This window comes from Schistocerca gregaria, chromosome 8 (genome assembly GCF_023897955.1).
Source record: "Schistocerca gregaria isolate iqSchGreg1 chromosome 8, iqSchGreg1.2, whole genome shotgun sequence".
Lineage (NCBI taxonomy): Eukaryota > Metazoa > Arthropoda > Insecta > Orthoptera > Acrididae > Schistocerca > Schistocerca gregaria.
Window position 1 is genome coordinate 495,950,213 of NC_064927.1, and position 20,780 is coordinate 495,970,992.

General features: G+C 46.9%; 1 protein-coding gene across 1 annotated transcript in view; it reads right to left on the minus strand.

Moving 5' to 3' along the window:
- The window catches only part of LOC126284452 (UDP-glucosyltransferase 2-like), a 126,365-nt gene that overhangs the window by 39,135 nt on the left and 66,450 nt on the right, over window positions 1-20,780 (minus strand). Inside the window, exon 2 of the mRNA XM_049983372.1 lies at window positions 8,149-8,386. Coding sequence (XP_049839329.1) covers window positions 8,149-8,386 — 238 coding nt within the window. The remainder of the gene's footprint in view (window positions 1-8,148; window positions 8,387-20,780) is intronic.

Sequence of the window (20,780 nt, forward strand, 5' to 3'; positions counted from 1 at the left end):
CTTTTTGAGGTATCACGATTCATCTGGCTACTATTAATTTCTATAGGAACCGTGAAATGTCTACCATTAAGGTTTCACAAAGTCCGCCATCTTTGGCACTCCCAGCGTGTCTCCTTCATCGACACAGCGTCGCAATGGATATCCAGCCACATGGCTGGACCATGCGCTGTGGCTACCCCACTCGTCCGGCTAACGTTCGGCACCACGTGTTTGCTGCCCGGCTCCACCTGGCCGAGCGGTCCGTGCGGCCATGCTAACTCCCAACTTAGATTATTTTCAGGGCGTCACAATTCGCCCTTACCTCAACTGTCGCAGAGCAGAAACAGTCCGTTTCCGGATGCTGGTCCCTATTTAAAATATTATGTACTCACTGATCTCTACAAGTCCTTGAAGTTTATAACAGGAATTTCTTAAAATTATGTAGAAGAAAACGATATATTACGACACATCTGGTACGCTCTGATAGGGAGATGTTCAAATGTCTGTGAAATCTTATTGGACGTAACTGCTAAGGTAATCAGTCCCTAAGCCTACACACTACTTAACCTAAATTATCTTAAGGACAAACACACAGCCATTCCCGAGGGAGGACTCGAATCTCCGACGGGACCAGTCGCACAGTCCGTGAATGCAGATAGAGAGAGATAGTTAAAGTTTCATTGGGGGTAGAATGTGGAAAAGTGTGCTTTCAAAACTGTGGATGTGTGCTGGCCTAAGTGTGGTACAACTACATCTACATGATTACTCTGCCGTTGGATAAGCAGCTGCAGCAACAAGTCGTATACCCCTAGCTTACTTATTTCTTACATAGTTTAATTCTTAATTTCTTTGCGTGTTTTTGGTACTTGCATTGTTTAATTCATAAATTTCGGGCGTATTTTAGTATTTGAGAGTTGTAGCATCGGGCTTTAGTGTTTACTTCGTAGATTCTTACTTAAATTGCGTGTGAGTTTCGTATAGGAGGTGTAATTTCGAGTTCTAGTTACTGTAATCGTAAATTCAGGAAGATTGTAGCGCATTCGTTAGGCATTTGTACAGCTTAGTTAATACATTCTTTGCGTGTTTGGCTTGCGTTATCTAGGCATAGACTCGTGTTTCAGTAACTGTTGTTCAACATCTATTAGAATGGACAGGGACTGCGATTGCTGTGTTCGGATGAGGGCTGAGTTGGCATCCCTTCGCTCACAGCTGCAAGCGGCGCTGACTTCGGTCGCGCAGCTTGAGGCTGTTGCCAATGGGCACCACTGTGGGGAGCCGGACTTGGGTATCACGGGGATGTCAACCTCGTCCCGTCTGACCCCAGACCGGTCTGCCGCTGTGGTTGCCCCGGTTGCTGCCCGCAGTGGGGCTGAGCCCTCACCTTTGGTTGATTGGCAGGTCGTTCCAAGGCGTGGCAGGCAGCGAAAGGCGTCCCCGGAGGCTGATCAGAAAGCCTCCCCGGTGCGTCTGACGAACAGGTTTCGGGCACTGTCTCTGGCTGAGCCAGATGCAGCTGCCTGCCATGTTTCAGAGGATCATTCTCAGCCTTCAAGGTCCGGGCAATCGCAGAAGGTGGGCTTATTGGTAGTTGGGAGCTCCAATGTTAGGCGCGTAATGGGGCCCCTTAGGGATATGGCGGCTAAGGAGGGGAAGAAATCCAGTGTGCACTCCGTGTGCATTCCGGGAGGAGTCATTCCTGATGTGGAAAGGGTCCTTCTGGATGCCATGAAGAGCACAGGGTGCAGCCAGCTGCAGGTGGTGGCACATGTCGGCACTAATGACGTGTGTCGCTTTGGATCTGAGGAAATTCTCTCTGGATTCCAGCGGCTATCTGATTTGGTGAAGGCTGACGGTCCTGCTTACGAGATGAAGGCAGAGCTCACCATCTGCAGCATTGTCGACAGAACAGACTGCAGACCTTTGGTGCAGAGCCGGGTGGAGGGTCTGAATCAGAGGCTCAGACGGTTTTGCGACCGTGTTGGCTGCAGATTCCTTGACTTGCGCCATAGGGTGGCGGGGTTTCGGGTTCCGCTGAATAGGTCAGGAGTTCACTACACTCAGCTGGCGGCTACACGGGTAGCGGAGGCTGTGTGGCGTGGACTGGGCGGTTTTTTAGGTTAGAAGGCCTCCGGAAAGTACAGGGTGGGCTGTAAAGGGTGCATGGTAAATACAGGACGTGCTTGGATCAAGGAACAGTCGGAATTGTACTTGTAAATTGTTGTGGCTGTGCTGGGAAAGTCCCTGAGCTTCAAGCGCTAATAGAAAGCACAGAAGCTCAAATCGTTATAGGTACATAAAGCTGGCTAAAGCCTGAATTAAGTTCTGCAGAAGTTTTTACGAAGTCTCAGACGGTGTTCAGGAAAGATAGATTAGGCAGAATTGGTGGTGGAGTGTTTGTGTCTGTCAGTAGTGGTTTATCTTGTAGTGAAGTAGAAGTAGATACTCCGTGCGAATTGGTATGGGTGGAGGCTATACTTAGCAACCGAACTAAGTTAATAATTGGCTTCTTCTACCGACCCCCAGAATCCGATGATATAGTTGCTGAACAGTTCATAGACAATTTGAGACTCGTAACAAATAAATACCCCACTCATACGGTTATAGTTGGTGGGGACTTCAACCTTCCCTCGATTTGTTGGAAAAAATACTTGTTCATAACCGGTGGTAGGCTGAAAACATCTTCCGAGATTGTCCTAAATGCTTTCTCCGAAAATTATTTCGAGCAGTTAGTCCACGAACCCACGAGAACTGTAAATGGTTGCGAAAACATACTTGACCTCTTAGCCACAAACAATCCAGAGCTAATAGAGAGCATCATGACTGATACAGGAATTAGTGATCACAAGGTCGTTGTAGCTAGGCTCAATACCGTTTCTTCCAAATCCACCAGAAACAAACGCAAAATTTTATTTAAAAAAGCGCATAAAGTGTCACTAGAAGCCTTCCTAAGAGACAATTTCCATTCCTTCCGAACTGACTATGCTAATTTAGACGAGAGGTGCCTCAAATTCAAAGATATAGTAGCAACAGCAATTGAGAGATTCATACCTCATAAATTGTTAAGAGATGGAACGGATCCCCCGTGGAACACAAAACAGGTCCGGACGCTGTTGCAGAGGCAACGGAAAAAGCTTGCGAAGTTCAGAAGAACGCGAAATCCCGAAGATGGGCTAAAATTTACAGACGCGCGAAATTTGGCACGTACTTCGATGCGAGATGCCTTTAATAGGTTCCACAACAAAACATTGTCTCGAAATTTGGCAGAAAATCCGAAGAAATTCTGGTCGTATGTAAAATACACAAGCGGCAAGACGCAGTCAATACCTTTTTCTGCGCAGTGCCGATGGTACTGTTACCGAAGACTATGCCGCTAAAGCGGAGTTATTGAACGCAGTTTCCCGAAATTCCTTCACCAAGAAAGACGAATGGAATCTTCCAGAATTTGAAACACGAACATCTGCTAGCATGAGTTTCTTAGAAGCAGATACCTTAGGGGTTGCGAAGCAACTCAAATCTCTTGATACGTGCAAGTCTTCAGGTCCAGATTGTATACTGATTAGGTTTGTTTCAGATAATGCTGATACAATAGCTCCCTACTTAGCGCTCATATACAACCGCTCGCTCACCGATAGATCTGTACCTACAGATTGGAAAATTGCACAGGTCGCGCCAGTGTTTAAGAAGGGTAGCAGGAGTAATCCATCGAACTACAGACCTACACTCCTGGAAATTGAAATAAGAACACCGTGAATTCATTGTCCCAGGAACGGGAAACTTTATTGACACATTCCTGGGGTCAGATACATCACATGATCACACTGACACAACCACAGGCACATAGACACAGTCAATAGAGCATGCACAATGTCGGCACTAGTACAGTGTATATCCACCTTTCGCAGCAATGCAGGCTGCTATTCTCCCATGGAGACGATCGTAGAGATGCTGGATGTAGTCCTGTGGAACGGCTTGCCATGCCATTTCCACCTGGCGCCTCAGTTGGACCAGCGTTCGTGCTGGACGTGCAGACCGCGTGAGACGACGCTTCATCCAGTCCCAAACATGCTCAATGGGGGACAGATCCGGAGATCTTGCTGGCCAGGGTAGTTGACTTACACCTTCTAGAGCACGTTGGATGGCACGGGATACATGTGGACGTGCATTGTCCTGTTGGAACAGCAAGTTCCCTTGCCGGTCTAGGAATGGTAGAACGATGGGTTCGATGACGGTTTGGATGTACCGTGCACTATTCAGTGTCCCCTAGACGATCACCAGAGGTGTAGGGCCAGTGTAGGAGATCGCTCCCCACACCATGATGCCGGGTGTTGGCCCTGTGTGCCTCGGTCGTATGCAGTCCTGATTGTGGCGTTCACCTGCACGGCGCCAAACACGCATACGACCATCATTGGCACCAAGGCAGAAGCGACTCTCATCGCTGAAGACGACACGTCTCCATTCGTCTCTCCATTCACGCCTGTCGCGACACCACTGGAGGCGGGCTGCACGATGTTGGGGCGTGAGCGGAAGACGGCCTAACGGTGTGCGGGACCGTAGCCCAGCTTCATGGAGACGGTTGCGAATGGTCCTCGCCGATACCCCAGGAGCAACAGTGTCCTTAATTTGCTGGGAAGTGGCGGTGCGGTCCCCTACGGCACTGCGTAGGATCCTACGGTCTTGGCGTGCATCCGTGCGTCGCTGCGGTCCGGTCCCAGGTCGACGGGCACGTGCACCTTCCGCCGACCACTGGCGACAACATCGATGTACTGTGGAGACCTCACGCCCCACGTGTTGAGCAATTCGGCGGTACGTCCACCCGGCCTCCCGCATGCCCACTATACGCCCTCGCTCAAAGTCCGTCAACTGCACATACGGTTCACGTCCACGCTGTCGCGGCATGCTACCAGTGTTAAAGACTGCGATGGAGCTCCGTATGCCACGGCAAACTGGCTGGCACTGACGGCGGCGGTGCACAAATGCTGCGCAGTTAGCGCCATTCGACGGCCAACACCGCGGTTCCTGGTGTGTCCGCTGTGGCGTGCGTGTGATCATTGCTTGCACAGCCCTCTCGCAGTGTCCGGAGCAAGTATACACACCGGTGTCAATGTGTTCTTTTTTCCATTTCCAGGAGTGTATATCATTGATGTCGGTTTGCAGTAGGGTTTTGGAGCATATACTGTATTCAAACATTATGAATCACCTCGAAGGGAACGATCTATTGACACGTAATCAGCATGGCTTCAGAAAACATCGCTCTTGTGCAGGACCATTCGCATGCAGTAATGACCGCTATCGACAGGGGATCTCAAGTTGATTCCGTATTTCTAGATTTCCGGGAATCTTTTGACACCGTTCCTCACAAGCGACTTCTAATCTAGCTGTGGGCCTATGGCATATCGTCTCAGTTGTGCGACTGAATTCGTGATTTCCTGTCGGGAAGGTCGTAGTTCGTAGTAATAGATGGAAAATCGTCAAGTAAAACTGGGTATCAGGTGTTCCCCAGGGAACCGTCCTGGGACCTCTGCTGTTCCTGAACTATATAAATGACCTGGGTGACAATCTGAGCAGTTCTCTTAGGTTGTTCGCAGATGATGCTGTAATTTACCGTCTAGTAAGGTCATCCGAAGACCAGTATCAGTTGCAAAGCGATTTAGAAACGATTGCTGTATGGTGTGGCAGGTGGCAGTTGACGCTAAATAACGAAAAGTGTGAGGTGATCCACTTGAGTTCCAAAAGAAATTCGTTGGAATTCGATTACTCGATAAACAATACAATTCTCGAGGCTGTCAATTCAACTAAGTACCTGGGTATTCAGCTGAAAAGACCACATAGATAATATTGTGGGGAAGGCGAGACAAAGGTTGCGTTTCATTGGCAGGACACTTGGAAGATGCAACAAGTCCACTAGAGAGACAGCTTCCACTACACTCGTTCGTCCTCTGTTAGAATATTGCTGCGCGGTGTGGGATCCTTACCAGGTGGAATTGACGGAGGACATCGAAAGGGTGCACAAAAGGGCAGCTCGTTTTGTATTATCACGTAATAGGGGAGAGTGTGGCAGATATGATACGCGAATTGGGATGGAAGTCATTACAGCAAAGACGCTTTTCGTCGCGGCGAGATCTTTTTACGAAATTTCAGACGCCAACTTTCTCTTCCGAATGCGAAAATATTTTGTTGAGCCCAACCTACGTAGGTAGGAATGATCATCAAAATAAAATAAGAGAAATCAGAGCTCTAACAGAAAGGTTTAGGTGTTCGTTTTTCCCGCTCGCTGTTCGGGAGTGGAATAGTAGAGAGATAGTATGATTGTGGTTCGATGAACCTTCTGTCAAGCACTTAAATGTGAATTGCAGAGTAGTCATGTAGATGTAGGTGTTGTAAGTTGGTAGAACTTCTTATGAATACTATTTTTTTCTATCTATTTAGTCGAATATGGCCATATCATTCTATAACTTTGCGATCTAGACAAATAAAAGTAATTCTGCTTTCTACTGATATAATTATGGTGGAATGACTGCCAAGGTGACATAGGTACAGGAAAGAGCACGTCAGGAGAAGGCGTTGCAGGTTTGGAGGATTTGTATAGAAAACGAAAGGTTCAGCGAGGTCTTCGATGGTTTGGAGGATTGGTGAGGGATGAAAGTGCCATGTTGAGTCATTTAGCAGCCTGAGTGTGTTGTAACCTTTCTGGGCTAGTAGTTGGAATTTCGATGTGACTTTACAGTCTGGTTGATACAAGATTCTTTTAATGTGTTACCTGAATGTGTAGGCCAGTTTTAAATCGTGGAGAGGTCATAGTCGTGGAAGGTGTGGCTGGTTCGTCCAACAAATATTGCTTGGACCTTTGATGGGTTGTTTTTGACGACCCTCAGTTGCAGGACTAGAGAGTGTTCTACATCTTCATCTACATTTATACTCCGCAAGCCACCCAACGGTGTGTGGCGGAGGGCACTTTACGTGCCACTGTCATTGCCTCTCTTTCCTGTTCCAGTCTCGTATGGTTCGCTGGAAGAACGACTGTCTGAAAGCCTCCGTGCGCGCTCTAATCTCTCTAATTTTACATTCGTGATCTCCTCGGGAGGTATAAGTAGGGGGAAGCAATATATTCGATATCTCATCCAGAAACGCACCCTCTCGAAACCTGGCGAGCAAGCTACACCGCGATGCAGAGCGCCTCTCTTGCAGAGTTTGCCACTTGTTTGTTAAACATCTCCGTAACGCTATCACGGTTACCAAATATCCCTGTGACGAAACGCGCCGCTCTTCTTTGGATCTTCTCTATCTCCTCCGTCAACCCGATCTGGTACGGATCCCACACTGATGAGCAATACTGAAGTATAGGTCGAACGAGTGTTTTGTAAGCCACCTCCTTTGTTGATGCACTACATTTTGTAAGGACTCTCCCAATGAATCTCAACCTGGTACCCGCCTTACCAACAATTAATTTTATATGATCATTCCACTTCAAATCATTCCGCACGCATACTCCCAGATATTTTACAGAAGTAACTGCTACCAGTGTTTGTTCCGCTATCATATAATCATACAATAAAGGATCCTTCTTTCTATGTATTCTCAGTGCATTACATTTTTCTATGTAAAGGGTCAGTTGCCACTCCCTGCACCAAGTGCCTATCCGCTGCAGATCTTCCTGCATTTCGCTACAATTTTCTAACGCTGCAACTTCTGTATACTACAGCATCATCCGCGAAAAGCCGCATGGAACTTCCGACACTATCTACTAGGTCATTTATGTATATTGTGAAAAGCAATGGTCCTACAACACTCCCCTGTGGCACACCAGAGGTTACTTTAACGTCTGTAGACGTCTCTCCATTGATAACAACACGCTGTGTTCTGTTTGCTAAAAACTCTTCAATCCAGTCACACAGCTGGTCTGATATTCCGTAGGCTCTTACTTTGTTTATCAGGCGACAGTGCGGAACTGTATCGAACGCCTTCCGGAAGTCAAGAAAAATAGCACCCACCTGGGAGCATGTATCTAATATTTTGTGGGTATCATGCACAAATAAAGCGAGTTGGGTCTCACACGATCGCTGTTTTCGGAATCCATGTTGATTCCTACAGAGTAGATTCTGGGTTTCCATGTGTTTGACATGTAGGGAAGATACTGTCTAGTTCCCGTGGAGAAAGGGAGTGTGCGTTTACCGTCGTCGCTTCCCATGCGAGCCTTAAGGGGTATGACGTCCCAGCCCGGGTTCCCCTCTTCCACGAAGCGAGTCAGCACCGTGACGCGGTGACCCTTCCTGGAGAGCTCGGCCAGCAGCTCGCGGAAGACGATCCAGTGGCTCTTGCCGTCGTGCGGGAACACGGCCAGGATGTTGGCTCCTGCACAGGTCTGGACGCAGCACAGCGCCACGACCGCAGCGACGGCCAGTTCTGATACCTGCAAAAGCAAAACACGGGTCAACTTCAACCCCAGTCCAGGTCTCTCTCCCACTGTGGCGTCGCAACTAGTGCGCGATCGCCCATTTGTCTATTAAAAGCTTTAGTTCAGAATGTATGTGGGCTGCAATGTAAGCCGGTAGAATATTATACGGTCAGTAACGGACGAGTTGTGTACTGCAGACTGACGTCACGACCGCCTGTTGCAGCTGCGCGTGTGAAAGCAGTGGAGTAGCGATGGCAGGCCACTTACATTATACGAAACTTAAAATATTAATAAATAGTAAAGGAATAACCTGAGGAACGTCATATTTGATGTACAACATTCTGTTGTGGAAAACAAACAATATGTCAAACTCTGAGATCAAAAATGGTTGTATTTTGGAAGTTAGTAAAATTCCACAAAAAAAAACGTAATTTTCCGACAGTCAAGAATTGAAATAAATAGTGATGTAATAGTTCATCTTCAGTGACTATGTACGATGATCTGATAACACTTTCAGTGTTCATATATAAATTTGGAAAGTTTTTAGTTTCAGAAAACCTCTGACTTTTCTATAATAATTATTTCAAGAATTCTAAGTAAATGTGTGTATTGTGTGTTAGGGTGCGTGTGAATGAGAATGCGTTCGTGAGAGTATGTGGGACGTTCGGCATTACAAAAAATTATTCATGTAATTCTCTACAGGAACTGGCAAGTGTTCCAACTCTAACGTGGGAACGAATCCACTAGTGGTTCCCCTACAAGTGAATGTCGGATGTCCAAGTATGTATGCTTCTGTATAAGACAGCCAGAACATCCGTGACTACACAATAAATTTCCAGACAGAGTAAAGCTTATAGTTCATTTTGTTTTGTTTATTTAATTAGAAAGTTTTGTGTTAATTTGATGACGTCAATGAGCCTAGAGAAGTGGTTGGTGCTTGCTAGATTTTGGTGCGAGCCGCACCCAGAAGTGAGTTCTCATTGGTCGTAAGTGCTGACAGCCAATGAGAAGCGAGACGGTTGGCCGACTAGCGAGGAGATATAGTTTTGAGTGTGGGAGAGTGAGAGGGGAGTCGCAAGCTAGCTTTGTTTGGAGACGGTTATGCTGGATGTGACCTTTCGCATTATGTGTAAGATGAAGTCTTGGGATGACTTCCGCGTTATGGTCCAGTGTTAATGGTATCTGGTAGTGACCAGAAACTATTTATGAAAATTTTAGAGTGTTGTGATAATTCGTTCCGACGAAAATCGCGAGTGAACTTTGAATTATATAGCGTGGCGGTACTGAGTATATTATTATTGAGTGTTTTATGGCGATCATAAACTTTCACTAAAGAGAACCACTGCATATCGTGTGCAGAAGTAATGGGCCGATCATTGACTGTGTTGCAACTAATTGGTTTCAGAATTTGGGAAGGTAAAACTTCTGGCTGTTTTAGGTATGGTGATAACTGTGAGCAGGAACCTTAGTAATTTTCGTAAATGTGGGCTGACGATCTTGCTTAACGGCAATAAAGATCTATTGAAGGTTTAAATTTGAACTTCATGTTTATAGAACGAGTGACATCCCCTTTCCGAATCATTTCTTGAAAGTACATAGACAATTTTCAGCAAATTTTACCTATAGCGGCCTCCGGCGTGTAGCTATAAACTTACAGTTTCCTCAACACTGCTTTTCAGTGATCTCGTAAGTAGCTGCAGTCAGGAGTTTACGTGCGAAGATCTACCGCTGTAAAGAGGTAGGTGAACAAAAATTATAAAAGAAATTGCATTGCAGCAGCAACGTAAAATCCGTCGCAATTGGTGCATCGTATGCACGCACGTAAAAAATCCGTCGCGCTACCTTCCTGGATACGTCAGTCGGTAAGAGCTTTGCCCAAGAGACAGAGTCCCAGGTACTAATCCCAGCTTGGCACAGTTTTATTCTGCGAAGTGCTTTCAAACCAGCGGACACCCCAAAACGAAATTTGATATTCTGAGCTCGAGTCTTAGTCCAGCACACAGTTTTAATCTGCCACTAAGTTTAATAGCATCTTTTCTGCTCGAAACCGATATTAATGTACGACGTAAATTTAGACATGTACAGAATGACTGTAATCCTTACTTCAGTTCGAGACACACACTGGGGCCAAACACACTTTTATGCTGTCTAAGGGATGATGCTCCATGGTCCCAATGAGTTTAGTCATGGATTATTGCTTTTAGCGCGCTATCTGTTTCTATTTTGACAACAAATGGTTCAAATGGCTCTAAGCACTATGAGACTCACATCTGAGGTAATCAGTCCCCTAGACTTACAACTACACATCCATGCCCGAGGCAAGATTCGAACCTGCGACCATAGCAGCAGCGCGGTTCCGGACTGAAGCGCCTAGAAAAGCTCGGCCACAGCGGCCGGCTGACAACGAATGATGGGACTTTGCTCTAAGCAATCATTTTGCAGCGCCTTGACTGTTTTAAACACTTATCACCTGAGGATGCAGCTACACTCCTGGAAATTGAAATAAGAACACCGTGAATTCATTGTCCCAGGAACGGGAAACTTTATTGACACATTCCTGGGGTCAGATACATCACATGATCACACTGACAGTACCACAGGCACATAGACACAGACAACAGAGCATGCAACAATGTCGGCACTAGTACAGTGTATATCCACCTTTCGCAGCAATGCGGGCTGCTATTCTCCCATGGAGACGATCGTAGAGATGCTGGATGTAGTCCTGTGGAACGGCTTGCCATGCCATTTCCACCTGGCGCCTCAGTTGGACCAGCGTTCGTGCTGGACGTGCAGACCGCGTGAGACGACGCTTCATCCAGTCCCAAACATGCTCAATGGGGGACAGATCCGGAGATCTTGCTGGCCAGGGTAGTTGACTTACACCTTCTAGAGCACGTTGGGTGGCACGGGATACATGCGGACGTGCATTGTCCTGTTGGAACAGCAAGTTCCCTAGCCGGTCTAGGAATGGTAGAACGATGGGTTCGATGACGGTTTGGATGTACCGTGCACTATTCAGTGTCCCCTAGACGATCACCAGAGGTGTAGGGCCAGTGTAGGAGATCGCTCCCCACACCATGATGCCGGGTGTTGGCCCTGTGTGCCTCGGTCGTATGCAGTCCTGATTGTGGCGCTCACCTGCATGGCGCCAAACACGCATACGACCATCATTGGCACCAAGGCAGAAGCGACTCTCATCGCTAAAGACGCCACGTCTCCATTCGTCCCTCCATTCACGCCTGTCGCGACACCACTGGAGGCGGGCTGCACGATGTTGGGGCGTGAGCGGAAGACGGCCTAACGGTGTGCGGGACCGTAGCCCAGCTTCATGGAGACGGTTGCGAATGGTCCTCGCCGATACCCCAGGAGCAACAGTGTCCCTAATTTGCTGGGAAGTGGCGGTGCGGTCCCCTACGGCACTGCGTAGCATCCTACGGTCCTGGCGTGCATCCGTGCGTCGTTGCGGTCCAGTCCCAGGTCGACGGGCAAGTGCACCTTCCGCCGACCACTGGCGACAACATCGATGTACTGTGGAGACCTCACGCCCCACGTGTTGAGCAATTCGGCGGTACGTCCACCCGGCCTCCCGCATGCCCACTATACGCCCTCGCTCAAAGTCCGTCAACTGCACATACGGTTCACGTCCACGCTGTCGCGGCATGCTATCAGTGTTAAAGACTGCGATGGAGCTCCGTATGCCACGGCAAACTGGCTGACACTGACGGCGGCGGTGCACAAATGCTGCGCAGCTAGCGCCATTCGACGGCCAACACCGCGGTTCCTGGTGTGTCCGCTGTGCCGTGCGTGTGATCATTTCTTGTACAGCCCTCTCGCAGTGTCCGTAGCAAGTATGGTGCGTCTGACACACCGTTGTCAATGTGTTCTTTTTTCCATTTCCAGGAGTGTATATTGATGGGTAACCAGTGCTAACTGTATTAATAGTATTTGACCAGCCAGTGCAGAAGGTTTTATTCAGCGCGTAAACCTTAGACTTAGCTGCAATGATTAGCACCTCAATGAGCACTATTCACCATTACAGATGATGGTGTTGAAATTTGACACATGTGTATCTTCCGAGACCTACAGTTCTGAAGATTTCCCCCCAGACACCACCCTGCTGTCTATTTCTCAAGTCGCTTTTGGCCCACTTCAAGGTACTACCTGCCATTTGCTGTTTCCCAGCAGTGTGTCAAAGCTGACAGTGTCAAATACTTTGCTGAAGTCTAATAGTGGCCTTGCAGTTATCTGTGCTATGTTGCGTCGCAACTAATTTAATTGGCACAGTTGCATACCATAGGCGCTGTCAGGGGTAATGCAAGAGTCTGGTGAAGATCAGTCAGGTGGGGGCCTGCCAGGTACACACATCTGGGGCGACCTGCTGCTGGCATCAAGTACTGCCACCATGGCATCGAGCGGTTACCACATAGCCTGGCCAACAAAGCGACCAGCGGAAAGGCACAGCCACTGAGGTGTGGGTGACCTGATGGCTTCACGTCTCAGCTGCGGCTCTGTTGCGGTTTACATGGCGGGAACCAATGCTTTGACAAAACAAGAGCCAGGCCCATATAAATACTGCTTGCTTCTAGACATCCACCATCTCCGTGGGCGGGGTGTTAAGATGATTCACTAGTCCACTCAGATACACTTCCTGCCACTCCTGGACTCTACAACTGTTAGCTGCGAACCTGCTCTTCTCGTGGAGTCCAATGCTGATGACGTAGTGCCCAGCAACAGATGGGGCTCCTGCGGGCTCACGCAAGTCAGCAGTGGCCTTCTATCTGTGTGATCTACAGTCTGAGCACAAGGCCGTGCAGCCATTCGGCCGCCATCGCCTGTGTAGACAAATCCCTCACTGTCTGCTTCCTCTTGTGTGGACTGCCACTGTTACTGAGAGCCTCCCCCTACACAGTGGTTCCATAGCACAATTCTGCTCACTCCACTGCGTTCTGCCCTGACTCGTGTGACTGTCCCTAAACTGCACAGCCACCACCATGAACTGCCACTTACTGCTGGATTCGACATACTTGCAGAGTGGCTGCCATTGACACTTCACTGGCCCAGTGAAGTCAGGGGTTGCCAGAGACAAGGCACTCGCTAACCTCAGTGCCTTCTCGCCAATGGTGTACGTTGGGGCACTGGCTCCTCTGACCATCATGACGTTTTAGTTTGCTAAACAATAGGTGGATGTTTTAACAATGCTGTTTTCATGACGAAATGTTGGACAACAACCAGGAATCCACTCGCCACTCCATTGCCAGCCCACCCAGGGTTGTGCACTACTGGCTACCTGACCTCTGATTACTCATTTCCACCACCCACCATAGTGGCCAACCACTCCAGCTTCTACACCTTAGTGCAGTGTTTGTTCTATAGTCTTTACTGGACTGGTATGTATCATATAAATATTCAATAATTTTTGACGAAGAATTTATTACAATATAAGAACGTAGGCTTCCGCGGCCGGTGTCATAGTGATTAAAATTCTTCTGGGTAATATGCCGCGTCATTTCTAAAAAACTAACAACAATAATAAATTAAAACCGACGTTTCGGCCGAATTGCAACGGCGTTCCTCAGGCCCTGAGGAAGGCCGTTGCAATTCGGCCGAAACGTCGGTTTTAATTTATTATTGTTGTTAGTTTTTTAGAAATGACGCGGCATATTACCCAGAAGAATTTTAATCACAATTTATTACAACTTTTCTCCTATGTTTGTTACATATGTCTCATATACGGTGTCCTGTAATATTCTTGTCACCACAGCTTATGTTTGAGATCAACATGCAAGAGCCATTCAGACAGTAAGTGGCAGCACTCGTAGTGGACTGGATATGAAGTGCGTTGGCGATGCAGAAAACAGTGTAGTCACTAATGTGGAAATGGAGTGATTTATCTGAAATCCAAAAGGGCATGATCATTGGCTTTCAAGACCAAGGGTGGAACTATTTCCGAAATGGCTTAGTTTGTAAACTGTTCAAATGCCGCCATGGTTAAAGTCATTATGCTATAAACAGCATTATGCCATAAACAGTGGACACTAACGAAAACCAGTACTAAGGCAACTATGGTGCACCATAGGCCATACGTGGCAGAGGTGAAAGAAGACTACAGCGATGTGTACAGACGTGCAACTGTTTACCAACTGACCACTCAGATGAACCAAAAGGCTACCAACAGTCTCTCCTCAGCGACTGTTCAGCAAACTTTGCTGTCTATGGGCCTCCACAGGAGGTGCCTGGTTCATGAACCAATGCTGATTGGTATTCATTGATGGTAAGGACTCGAATTTGTACGGCAATATTGCAACTGGACGTCCACTACGTGGAGACTGGTGGTCACTTCAGAGGAATCACGTTTTATGCTCCATCTGACACTTTTTGGCTTGTAATGGACATGCAACAGTCATCGGAATGGTACAAGCCAGATGGAGCATTATGATCTGGTGAATGTTTTCATGGCATGCTATCGCCATTGTGGATGGCACAGCAGATCAACCCAAATTTTCTCCACTTGAGGACTGGGTGTTGAGTTATCATCACTTCATCCTCATCATCGGACGCAAGTCGCCCAATGTGGCGCCTAACCCAAATGGGACATCCCAGCCAATAAAAAAAAAAGTCGTGTGACAAGGGCCTCCCGTCGGGTAGACCGCTCGCCTGATGCAAGTCTTTCGATTTGACGCCACTTCGGCGACTTGCACGTCGATGGGGATGAAATGATGATGATTAGGACAACACAACACCCAGTCCCTGAGCGTAGAAAATCTCCGACCCAGCGGGGAATCGAACCTGGGCCCTTAGGACTGACATTCTGTTGCGCTGACCACACAGCTACCGGGGGGCGGACGATCCCAGTTAATGATGCCATACAATCATTTCATTTTTCGTTTTTATCCTTGGTGACGATGTCCACCCCTACACACAGTTTGTTCTCTCCTCAGTACAATTTCATCTATTGGTAGGAGAACACAATCTGTCACACAGCTCACAGGTATGTGTGTGGTTCAAAGAGCAGCAGGGTGCGTTTAGCATACTCTCCTAGTCACCAAACTCCCCAGATTTAAACCAGTTGAGAATCTGTGCGTGCACCTTGACTGGGATGTTCGCACAATGGATCGCCAAGTGAGAAACAGAGCAGCTGATCATGGTAGGCTGAGGTGGCATGGGCCCACATCCCACCTTCTACAACCTCACTGACAACACTTCCTGCATGCCCACGCTGCAAAAGGTGGTTATTCAGACTTAATGTGACTGGACCACATATAACCAGATGGTAGAACTAAGACTACAGTACCGTCTGCTACCTCCGCCAATGAGTTGTACCGTCTGCTACTTCAGCCAATGAGTCTTGTACCTGAACACACACATGCCACTGATCTCTACAGCAATATTTGTTAGGATGGTATTACGTGATACCAAGAATCGCCCGGCCAAGTTAACCAGCTGTTAGACCAAACCTGTGGAAGGCACATGGGTTTTCCTGTTCCCTGGACACCAGGTGTGGTGTAGACTAACCAACCACCACTGCTGCTGTGCTCCCCACCTCTGTATGCTGAAAGTGTTGACATGTGCAAATACTATTACACATGCCTCAACCATCAATATTTCGTAATATATTTACTGCCCAATTATAATGTTGTGAGTTATTCTCTTAATATCCCATTCATGATTTGTAACCACTTCGTGGTGTCCACATGGACGCTAGCATTAAGTACGCATAAGTACTTTTCAGCCTATAGCTTTATTTCATGCTGTGCTGGCGTAAGCTGTCGCCAGCACACTGGTTGGCAAAGATGAAGCGCGAAAATCGATTAGTAGGCGCTAGATCAAGTGCGCCTATCACGAGAGAGGCCAGATAGGGTGACGCAAGCAACACGCCGCCAACGCCCTCTGGGCAGCATGTGTTTAGGCCGCCGCCACTGAAGGGCCTCATTCAATTATCAACTTTGGCGCCTGTGAGTTTACTCACAGAGCAGGTTTAGTTTTATCACAGGCTACAGCAGTAGACAGCCACCAGTTTAGTGACTATTGTGGGAGAAGTTTAACTCAACTAGAATTGTACTTTACTAGCAGTGAGAAACTGAAATTTTTAATAGCTACATTACATGAGTCTGCAAGAGGACTATTACTGATGAGGTTGTACCTCACCACATGGACTATACTGAAGTTAAGTAAAGTTTCCAGTTGATGCAATAAAGAACTGTATTAATCCACATGTGCATCTGTGTTGTAGAAAGGATACCGGCCACCCATAACTACATCCTCTCCCTTGCTTCCTTGCAGTACAAGACTCTACACATACGAATACTTATGATTATTACATAGAGTCATACTTTCATCCTGAGCATCCCCTGATGTGATCTGGTGCATTAAAATAGTGGCTAAACGCTGTCGACTTAAACATCTTCAGTGTTAACAGACGGCCTGCGATTTCTCGCCATGGACGTGTCCAGGACGTCTTATCACCCCTCTCTTCTGCCAGTTTCAACACTTTTACTGTAAAGAAGTCTGGCAAATGTGTGTGACGCTGTAATAGTATGATTTCTGTATTTCATGCCGGCCCCCACGTCGCCATAAGTGACATTTATTTAAAAGAGGAATATACTTATACGAAAATGGAGCCCTTAAACATTGCTTACTTAGCTTCAATACAAAAGCCAGCCGCGGTGGGCGAGCGGTTCTAGGCGCTTCAGTCCGGAACAGCGCGACTGCTAAGGTCGTAGGTTCGAATCCCACCTCGGGCATGGATATGTGTGATGTCCTTAGGCTAGTTAGGTTTAAGTAGTTCTAAGTTCTGTGGGACTGATGACCTCAGATGTTAAGTCCCGTAGTGCTCAGAGCCATTTGAACCATTTCAATACAAAAATTACATTGAAATAGAGTTCTTGACTCACTTTATCTTACGACTCATACTCCACGTTTACTTCGGAAAACAGTCTCGCACAAATAACCATACTCGTATTGCACAGCAACGATGGTGATGTAGAAAATTATGGTTCACGTCTCATTGCAAAGCGGAGCAGATTTTCCGTTCCGAAGGTAATATTTTATTTCAGGCCCATGACGAGCGGGTCTTCCGTGTGTTTTTAGGGCAACTAAAAGCACAGCCACTTCTACATGAGTTGGAACCATTGCCGTGAATGTAAGCTCTGCGGTCATTAAACTACGTTTATCTACCCTACACTGTGGAGGACTCCCTTCTATATTTCGTACAGCCGTCACCAGCCGCTGCACGAATATTGCTCTCAGTTTTGCGGTGCGGCCAACAGAGGGCGGGCCAAGGAGTGCAGAGGCTCGCCTCTAAAGGAGCCTACGGAAAGTTAAGCGGGAGCGGGCTGTCTATGGACTGACCAGTAGTGGCAGGGGATTAGCCCTCACAGCAACGAGTTTCGATAAATTGGGGTTTAGTGTAACCTCAGTATCGAACTACTTGAATAGCAGAGGAGGTATGAGGCTACTGAGAACGACGATGGTTTATTCTTTGTGCTTCAAACCCTCCCTACAGACGACACGGTTTTTATGAGTAATGTACATCTGTGTAATTTAGAAAGCTACACGTTGGATATACTGTCATTATATCCCACATCATTTATTTCCTTAAGTACAGCTTCAATTAGTTTTTCATGGGCTGAGCTATAATATATTAAACTACTACTATTACACAGGGTATATCAAAAAGAATCAGCAGATTTGACACTTCTATATTTCTGAAACTAGTAGACATTAGCAATGAATTTGGTTTTTGATGAACGGGGAGTACCTTTTCATAGGTGTTCAGTATGCCCCATTGAGACGCACGTCAGATGTCAGTGCGGTATTCAGATCGTTCCCACACTGCAGCGAGCATGTCTTGAGTTACAGCTTCCACAGCTGCTGTTATGCGATGTCTCAGTTCATTCATTGTTGATGGTAACGCAAGCACATAAACAGAGTCTTTTATAAATCTCCACAAGAACTACTCACAATCAGTAACAGTGACTATGTAATGCTGAATCATTTGGTTCGGTGCGACCGATCCATCATTCAGTACTCCTTTGATTTAAAAATTCCCGCACTTCTAGATGCCAGTGTGGCGATGCCCCATCCTCTTGGTAAATGAAGTCGTTCGAATCAGTCTCCAACTGTGATCTCAAGCATACCGAGATACGTGCATCCTGAAGCAGTGTTCTCGGAAAAGAAAAATGCATCGTACCACTTTTCCCGATAAACTGCACAAAACACATTAAATTGTGGGGAGTCCGTCTCATGTTGTACAACTTCATGCGGTTGTTGCGTACTCCACATTCTCACATTGGGACAGTCCACGTTTCCAATGAAATAGAACGTTGCCTCGTCACGAAGCACTAAGCGAGGAAGAAAACATCCTCCATCTTGCCAAGAACGAAACAACAGAAATCCACAAGTTGTTGCTTGTCACCTTCACGAAGAGCTTGCGGTAGCTGAATTTTGTATGGTTTCATCTATAAACGTCAACGCAGCACTCGCCAGGCGGACACTGGGGGCTTGTTGAACTGTCGAGCTGCACGGCGAACAGATTTCTACGGACACTCTGTGAAACTATGGCGGATGCGTTCGATCTCTATCTGACACTCTGAGATGGCCCTGCGATTTACTTTACACGAACCACCTGCTTCACGAAATTGTTCATGCCGTGGTCTAATCCTCTGTGCTGTAGAAGGATCCACATCACACCTAGTATGAAAGTCACGCTTAACAGTTATTACTGACCCGCACTCGGCAAAACGTAGAACACAAAACGCTTTCTATTGTCCCGACACCAATTTTTACTAGAACTGAAGTGGGCACATACGGCTGCTACTTAGCGGGAACCATGTAAAACTCGAGAGTTTGCTCTTTCCAAAAACGTGTTGTTCACGTACATATCTCAAATAACATAAGTTACATTTTCATTTTAAAATCTAACGACTCTCTTTAATACACCCTGTATTCTCCCAAATCAGACAGTTCCCTAATGCATTGAAGAGCAGCTACTGTGTGAAATTTTAGTAAAAATATGGGATAGAGACAGGTGAACATCCGCAGTGGACGGCATGAACAGACAATATTGAAGAACATTTGACAAAAGGTAAAAAAAACCTCACTAACGACTGTGTTCTTGTCAGGCATGAGATTTGGTTGCGTGTATACTTTTTACCTTCTCACTGCATATCCTGCTGTAACACGAATGAAGAAAGAACGCTTCGGTCGTAACTTGGAACGGACGTCACACGTGACTGGGTTAATGTCAGACCACTGACCGTCGGAGTAACAGTGTGCTGTGCACAGAGCGAGCATAAAGCAGGGTTTCCACGAACCAACTAAAGTGACGCCACGGCAACTAGCATGGCGGCTGGTACAGCAAAAGTGCCGTCCGCTGCAGCTTCCTCTCGCTCCTGCCAAAATTCTAGTGGCACTTTCTTCAATATGGCGTACATTGAGATTATTCGGATGGATATTAAGGCTGTCATTCAGGTAATGCGTTAGAATTGAGCCAAGAATCGAATAAGAAGAGAAGCAAGCATAGAAGTGCGATTTGGAAGTGCACAGAAATAACTTGGGGGCATCAAACACGTATCAAGGAAGTAGCACTTGGAAACGAAGATCAGTTCATCATCCACTTTCCAATAACAAAAGCAGATTTGAAGTACTTTTTGAGCTGTCTGTAGAACTCTCTTAAAACGTTCGGTAGTCACACAAGAGCACTGGCCCAGCGAAGTTTTTAGAAATCCTTGTAATGCCTTTTCCGTTAATTTTATATTGATTTTTGTGATTATCTGGCTCTAAAATGGGAACTTTACATAGAGGACACGCTTCCTTATGCAATAAACATGACCATGTGCCTAATACGACGTCTCTCATACAGGGTGTCCCACAGAAGATCGGTACGCCTCATGCACCGGTTAATCATATCTTGTCGAACTGCTTGTGAAGTGGCAACACTGTCTCTAAAGTTGGCTACACTGAATTTTATCGGAAAGTTGAGTGCAACAGCGTGTTAAGTGCATTAGTTGTTGTGAGAATCTCGTATGGCTGAGTTGTTACTAAAATGGGACAGCTTGCCTTAGAATAACGAATTGGTGAAGACAGGCGCCATCAAGAACTGTTCGGTCTCAAGCGAACTATCTTGGTAGGAAACTTCCCACGGCCAGAACTAAAGCTTTGTACGAAATAGAGAGCTGTAGGATCCGTTCAGAATGTGCAGAGACAACTGACAACGTGGGCCCCTGAAACTATAGACAGAATTCGCATGGACGTTGTGGTAAGTCGCGGCAAATCGATTGATTGATTGATTGATTGATTGATTGATTGATTGGTTTGGGGAAGGGACCAAGCAACGAGATCAGCACTCCCATCGGATTAGGGAAGGAAGTCTGCCTTGCCCTTTCAAAGGAACCATCCCAGAATGTGC